The 7,245-nt window shown below is 41.5% G+C and overlaps 2 protein-coding genes across 2 annotated transcripts in view; one reads left to right on the forward strand and one right to left on the reverse strand.

Annotated features, from left to right (window-relative positions):
• The window catches only part of LOC107645213 (protein MAIN-LIKE 1-like), a 9,017-nt gene extending 6,469 nt beyond the window's left edge, over nucleotides 1-2,548 (forward strand). Inside the window, exon 5 of the mRNA XM_016349190.1 lies at nucleotides 2,411-2,548. Coding sequence (XP_016204676.1) covers nucleotides 2,411-2,548 — 138 coding nt within the window. The remainder of the gene's footprint in view (nucleotides 1-2,410) is intronic.
• On the reverse strand, nucleotides 3,602-6,144 carry LOC107645222. The gene is made up of 3 exons (XM_016349202.1): nucleotides 5,972-6,144; nucleotides 4,986-5,818; nucleotides 3,602-4,785 (listed from the first exon to the last, which is right to left on the reverse strand). Exons 1-3 carry the CDS (start codon nucleotides 6,142-6,144, stop codon nucleotides 3,602-3,604), a joined length of 2,190 nt encoding a protein of 729 aa, XP_016204688.1.

Raw genomic sequence — 7,245 nt, forward strand, 5'->3', positions numbered from 1 at the left:
GGGGCTTCGAAACGATATAAGATTTGCCATAGTTGCTACACGTATGGTGGCGCGCACGCGCAAAGTACGCGCACGCGCCGTTGCTGCCACCTAGTTCACTTAAAGCAAAACGTGGCCAACGAATTCTAAAGCCTTGTGGGCCCAATCCAACTCATTTCTGATGCTATTTAACCCAAGGAGTGAAGAGGGAAACATGTGTTAGTTACCATTAGTTTAGTTTTAGCTTAGTTTAGTTTTTAAAGTTAGTTTTTAGAGAGAGAAGCTCTCACTTCTCTCTAGAATTAGGATTAGGTTTCAATAATCTTAGATCTAGATTTTAATTCATGCTTTCATCTCCTTCTACCTCTCAATTCTTTGTTGTTACATTCATTCTTCTTCTATTCTTTTGTTGTAATTTCCTTTATGTTGTTCTTATATTTTGTTGTAGATCTACTATTGTTCCTTCCATTTTCTTTCAATTCAATAAGAGGTAATTCATAATAATTGTTCTTCTTTGCTTTTCTATTGTTGATCTCTTGCCTTTGTAGTTGTAGATTCCTTTAATTCTTGCATTTAATAATGTTTACTCCTCTTGCACTTTATGTGTTTGTTGAAATGTCTCTTTTAGTTTTAGTGTAGATTTTGTTCCTCTTGGCCTAGGTAGAGTAATTAGTGACACTTGAGTTATCTAATTCCGTTGTTGATTGGTGATTGGAGAGATTGCTAATTGGTTTGGAGTGCACTAAAGCTAGTCTTTCCTTGGGAGTTGGCTAGGACTTGTGGCTCAAGTCAATTCATCCACTTGACTTTCCTTTAATTAGTAAGGGTTAACTAAGTGGTAGCAATGAACAATTCTCATCACAATTGAGAAGGATAACTAGGATAGGATTTCTAGTTCTCACACCTCGCCAAGAGCCTTTTATAGTTGTTAGTTCATTTTCATTGCCATTTACTTTTCATGCTTCTTATCCAAAACCCCAAAATAACTCATAACCAATAACAAGACACTTTATTGTAATTCCTAGGGAGAACGACCCGAGGTTTGAATACTTCGGTTTATAAATTTTAGGGGTTTGTACTAGTGACAAACAACTTTTTGTATGAAAGGATTAGTGATTGGTTTAGAAACTATACTTGCAACGAGAATTCATTTGCGAAATTCTAAACCGTCAATAATCCATTCGTCATGCTCATGTATTGATTAAATGTATAGACCTTATGCATTGGTACTCTTGTATATAGTTTGAAAGAAAGAAAAAATGAGAAAAAAAAAATATATGAAAAGTATAGAAAAAAATGGAAAAAGAAAGAAAACGAAAAAAAAAGAAATAAAAAGGGGGCAAAATGCCCCAAAGTGAAGCTCAATAAGATCAATGCATAAGTGCTGTGAAATGAAAAGAAAATGCATGAGTATGTGAAAAAGTGAGAAAATGGGTAGTTAGGTTAGAACTTAATTGTATAGGATGTCATAGGTTAGGTGGGAAGTTTAAGCTTATCAAAGATTCAAATTTCAAGCTCACTTGACCAAATATGCATCCTACCTTGACCCTGGCCCCATTACAACCAATGAAAAGACCTCATGATACTTGTATGCATGCATGAAATAAATGTTGATTGTTAGAAGAAAAACAAATCTTGGAAAGCATGAAATAGAGGAGAATTGAGTGAATCAACCCTAAACACTTGAGCGAATAGAGTGCAAACACATCCGGTGAGGGTTTGATGCTCAATTACATGTTTTCACCTATGATCATCATTCTTCAATCAAGTTTGTAGAAATACTTAATAGCTCAATTGTGATTTGGCATGATTGCTAATACCTTTAGCCCTTGTGCATATATGCATCTTGGGAATTGATTTATTTTGACCAAGCACTTACATTCATTTAGATAGTTGCATATAGATAGGTTACATTGAATAAATGTTGATGCCCTTTGCTTTCTCTTGGCTTAAGCATGAGGACATGCTTGGTTAGCTTGGAAACGATATAAGATTTGCCATAGTTGCATCGCGCATAGGGGCGCGCACGCGCACGGTACGCGGACGCGCCGTTGGTGGCACATGACTCACTTAATGCAACACGTGGCCAGCGATTTTAGAAGCCTTGTGGGCCCAATCCAACTCATTTCTGATGCTATTTAAGCCAAGGATTGAAGGAGGAATGAAGATACTTTTCATACTTTTCATACTTTTCATACTTTTTCATACTTTTCATACTTTAGAAGTTAGTTACCATTAGTTTAGTTTTAGCTTAGTTTAGTTTTGAGAGTTAGTTTCTAGAGAGAGAAGCTCTCTCTTCTCTCTAGAATTAGGATTAGAATTAGGTTTAGTTTTTAGATCTAGGTTTTAATTCATGCTTTCATCTCCTTCTACCTTTCAATCCCTTGTGGTTACATTCATTCTTCTTCACACGGATGCATTTCGGCTGCAGATTGATCGTGCAGATACATTGCGTCCCAGCCAGGATTACTATAGGTGGTACTCTCAGAGAACAAGGAGGTTTTTGTCTGCCCCTGATGCATTGCATGACCCGCGGGGTGACGTTGTCTCCCCAGACGCGTCGGTATAGTATGGAAGAGTCTCCGTGGTTAATTTGCCTACGGTTCCCCGAGACCATCGGCGTTGCCGTCCCCGCAAAGGCAGAGTTGAAGGTCATGCTGACGTTTGGGAGGATGAGCAAGATTTGCCAGAACAAGACCAACCCAGTTTTGAGCCAGACATGGGACACCATATTCCACCGCATGCTCCTCCAATCTCCGGGGACTACTACTACCCGCAACCTTTTGTACCAGCGGACCCCCCATCCTTCTTCCATCCAGCAGTTTATGCCATATCAGAATAGCTACGAGGTGGGCGGTTCATCCCAGGGAGGTACGCAAGACTTGATTGATTCTATGGACAGAGTTAGGTGGACAAATTTTTCTTCGTTATTCGACGGGTTGGATCATTTCATTCCTCAGCAATCATCCCCACACACACCCATAGATCTTGCACTCACCCTGCCTCGCTCCGACACATACACGCAGCCTGCTGTTGCGGGGAGGAGATCCGCTTCCATTGGTGACACAGCCAGTTCTGCACTTCGACCATATGACGCCATGCAGATGCCTGGCCGACGTCTTTCTTACACAGAGGCTGATGCTACAGCGGATGAGGTTGAGGGACCGGCCGGTCGTCCCCGCAGGGACACTCAAGCCCCTTTGTGTGGCACAGGCGGCAGATTGGGTCACCACCACCATTAGTCTTATGTTAGTTTCCTTCTGTTGTTGGTTTCATCGTTTAGTATTGTTGTGAGTTATTCTTACTTGTTTACATTCGCTGTTTGGTTAGTTGTTTAAAGTTTATGTGCTGTTTCGTTACTTGTTTGAAGTTGATGTGCTGTATCGGTACTTGTTTTAAGTATGGATTTACTTTGTTGTCATCTTTTTACTCACGATTATAATTTTAGTAATGTTAGCCCCACATTTTATTATCATTATACCAAAACGAGAACGCAAATGTAACAGACACAACATCATCAAGCATCATTAAATAAAAAAAAGACGAAACATTTGGGATTTTTCCAGTACAGGGAAAAAGAAACACTCGGAATAAAAATACATTATAGCAAATTGGCTGCAACTTAGGTTGCAAAAGCATGCGGACAATGTCGCCTGGTATGTCCTGGTTGCCTGCAAAGGCCGCACCTCTTACCTGGTCTTGGCTCAACCTCGTCCATTTCATTCCGTATCCTAGTAGACACCGGACGTCCTTCCATTATACGTCGTAGGAGGGGGTTGGGACGGATACGTTGTCCTTCTGAAGGGGGCCACATCTCCTCATCCGGCAATGGCTGGAATTCCATTTCATAGACCCGAAACACGCTCTCAACACGGTAGACTAAATCAACGTACTGTTTCCAGTCCAATCTCGCATATGCGCAGGCGGCCAGAGCATGTGCACAAGGGTAGTGTAACGCCTGGAAGTAACCACAATCACATCTACGGTACTGAAGGTTAACCCGGAACCGTGACTGCACCCCTACAGCAGCTATCTCGTCGACTGTGAATATAGTAGTAGCTCTATCGTATGACGTCATTAACATCTGGGAAATTCCCTCACGGTTCGCTAGTATCGCTTTTTGCAAGAACTGTGAGAACACCTGACCGCTTGCAATCTGTGCTTGTGCTTGCCGACCCTTGAGGACGAATAACTCATTCAGGCGATGGTACATAGACTTGACAATTGCACAGACTGGTAGATTTCTAGTGCCCTTGAGGACGGAGTTGATACACTCAGAAAGATTCGTCGTCATGTGACCATATCGTCGGCCCTCATCAAGGTGCTGCAGCCATTTAGGTGGCTCTAACCCTCGGATCCACTCCATCATCTGCAGAGATGTTACCGGATCCTCGCTACTGATTAGCTCCAAGTAGTACTGCGACTGCTCTTGTGTCTTCGAATATGCAGCATTAACCAGGTATCTTTTGGCTTCCTTACTCTTGAAACTGGTTGCGAAGTTGGAGGCAATATGTCGAACACAATACACATTGTGTTCCCTACCACACCCCTCACGTTCCAATGCGGCCTTTATGGCCGCATGCCTGTCGGATATAAGCACAACTCCTGGCCGAGTTGCGACATGCCTCCTCAAATTGGTGAGGAAGAAGTACCATGAATCTGTGTTCTCTCTTTCGACAATTGCGAAAGCGACGGGTAGAATGTTGTTATTGCCGTCCTGTGCTATGTCCATCAGAAGGGTGCCTGCGTACTTACCATACAGGTGTGTTCCGTCTACTGACACCATCGGTTTACAGTGCCTGAAAGCTTCAACACATGAAAAAAATGACCAGAAAACCTGGTGAAACATGACACTATCACACTCTAGTGTGTTCCCGACATAGTACGGTGGCGTTTGGAGGTCAACAATTGTCCCTGGAGCGAAAATGCTTACTTATTGAAACATCTAAAGGACTAAACGGACAATTAAAAGCAAAGACCGTTCGATAATAAAATGCAAGTAATACCTGGGACGAACGCTTGCAGAGCATTGAGGTATCTACGCAGCTGGTGATACGATTCGTCCCAATCACCATAGATCATTGCCTTTTGCTTTGCGTGCCAAACCTTCTTGTAAGACACCTTGTAACCGTACGCTGACTCTACCGATCCCTGCAACACCTTTACACAAATTGTCGCATCAGCATGCACCATGGGGAATATGTGCTGACATATGACATTGCTATCGAGTTGAGCGTGGTCTTGAGACATTGAATTTGCCAAGCAACTGTGAGGCCCTTCGTACTTTCGAATTTTCCAAAATCTAGAGGACCTTGTCTTTGCAACCCATACCATCCAACGACATTGATCCCCGAACTGCTTGCATCGACATACATACCTACTTTGGTCTGACTCTACCACCTTATATTCTGCACTCCTACGGATATTGTAGTTTTTTACTACTAGCATCGCTGTTTCCCGGTTAAGAAATTTCAACCCAATCTCGAACTCCATCTCGCCTGACAAAGGGTAGCTGCTCGGTTTGTCCTCTGCGTTACTCGAATGCATTGCTCCAAGATTTAAAGACAGGTAGTGTGCTGGTGTGGAGGAAGATACACCACCACCTTCCGGTTTGACCCGTGTTGGAGGAACAACATCAACATGCAGAGGCTGCGTCTCCGGCACGGCTTCTGCCTCATCACCACTAAAATCTTCAATGTCATCCTCGTCAGAAGTACCTGCAATAGCAGCATCAGGAACTCTATCGAACCCAACATGTGTAGAAGGGGCGAGGCGTGCTTCACGAATAGCTACATTTTGTTCCCGCGGAACGAACGCGTTGAAGCTTGGACTTGGGGCCCTACTGGTATCTCAAGCCGGAACAAAATCAGCCGCTCCAAGATTTCTGACACCCTCCACATTATTCGAACTGGACGAGCTTCCACCAATATCTTGAAGATTCAGACAAAGCTCCAACTAATAGATGCTTCCTATGCTGCGATGATAAGAAAACATCATCGACACATGCTGATCAGATTTTATCTGCATTTTTTGATACGCAAACGAGTTGGCCACTGCAATTGGCATCCTGTAAGTCAGCTTCGTGATTTCCTTTTTTCCAACCATTCCGGTATGCATCAGAATCAGATTCTTCAAATCTTGCAACGATGTCTGTGGCGGAATCATTATCTACAGTGGATCGTCGCAAACGAATGTAATACCTTCTGCTGTATGAGAAATTTTTCCATTAGGGTATATAATCACGTAAACGTTCCCCGAAGCCATACAAATAGCATACCAATCTTAATACCCGAAAATTTTTAAGAAAGAAAGAAAGTGATGAGGTTGAGAGCAATTTTGGAGAGTAGGAGGAGAGTGTAGATAATGGCTTCTTTCGGGGATGATCCAGGAGCGTTTATATAGGCAAATTATGGTCCCAATTCGTGGGCGGTACACATGAAGTGCACCAATTCGTGTCCGCCGCCCCTGATTTCCCCATTTCGTGGATGGCAGCCACTAAATGGCTGTTCCCCCATTTCATGTCGCCGCAGGTGAATTGGACCCTGCAGCTGTCCCCACCATTTCGCGGGCACCGGAGGTGAGTTGATGGGCAACTCTATTTCGTGGGCGACGCCGTTGAGTTGGCCATGCGTATTTCAGACAAAATTTCAATCCATGCGTATTCCTGAAAATAAAATTTTTCATATATTTATTTATATAAAAAAGCCATAAGAAATGGGTAGTACCAAGTTATACTTCAAAGAAGCTGATACCACGAAAATTAAGATTTTGTAAAATAATTTTTCTAGCCATTTAATTCTATATATATTTAGTCCAGATTTATGTAATAATCTAATTTAATAAAAATTAACGAAACTACTTGATTCACGAATAATAACACTCACAATTCACAAGATCCTTGTTGGTATACTTTATACCCTCCTTTTTGTTTTTCTTAATCTTCTCTCTATGATATACAAGAGTTAAAAAACTTTTATCATTAAATATTGTATTTGGCCACTCTAATTATACTCACTTTCAACCTGTACTTATATACAAATATTCATTCATATTCTGTTCCACTTGTAATGGATTTACCTTTGTTCATAATTTACTACTGCTTGTCACGAATTTACCTTTCATCATGATGCTTTCTTCATGATATTTTCACAATGGTTTATTCAGTGTTTCAGTTTGCTTATAAATTATGACAGAATCTCGAAAGAATTATATAAATTAAAACAGAACTAAAATATTTTTTTTTTAAATATAAATAAATAATATTAA

The sequence above is a fragment of the Arachis ipaensis genome, chromosome B01, assembly GCF_000816755.2.
Source record: "Arachis ipaensis cultivar K30076 chromosome B01, Araip1.1, whole genome shotgun sequence".
NCBI classification, from domain to species: domain Eukaryota; kingdom Viridiplantae; phylum Streptophyta; class Magnoliopsida; order Fabales; family Fabaceae; genus Arachis; species Arachis ipaensis.

What these genes read in the sequence shown, in the direction of transcription:
- LOC107645222 (XM_016349202.1), bottom strand. Translation starts at nt 6,144, where the DNA reads ATGATTCCGCCACAGACATCGTTGCAAGATTTGAAGAATCTGATTCTG. An exon ending in GATCAGCATGTGTCGATGAT is followed by an intron (nt 5,819 to 5,971) that starts GTTTTCTTATCA and finishes AGATACCAGTAG; the next exon opens with GGCCCCAAGTCCAAGCTTCA. An exon ending in TCTGCAAGCGTTCGTCCCAG is followed by an intron (nt 4,786 to 4,985) that starts GTATTACTTGCA and finishes CATGTGTTGAAG; the next exon opens with CTTTCAGGCACTGTAAACCG.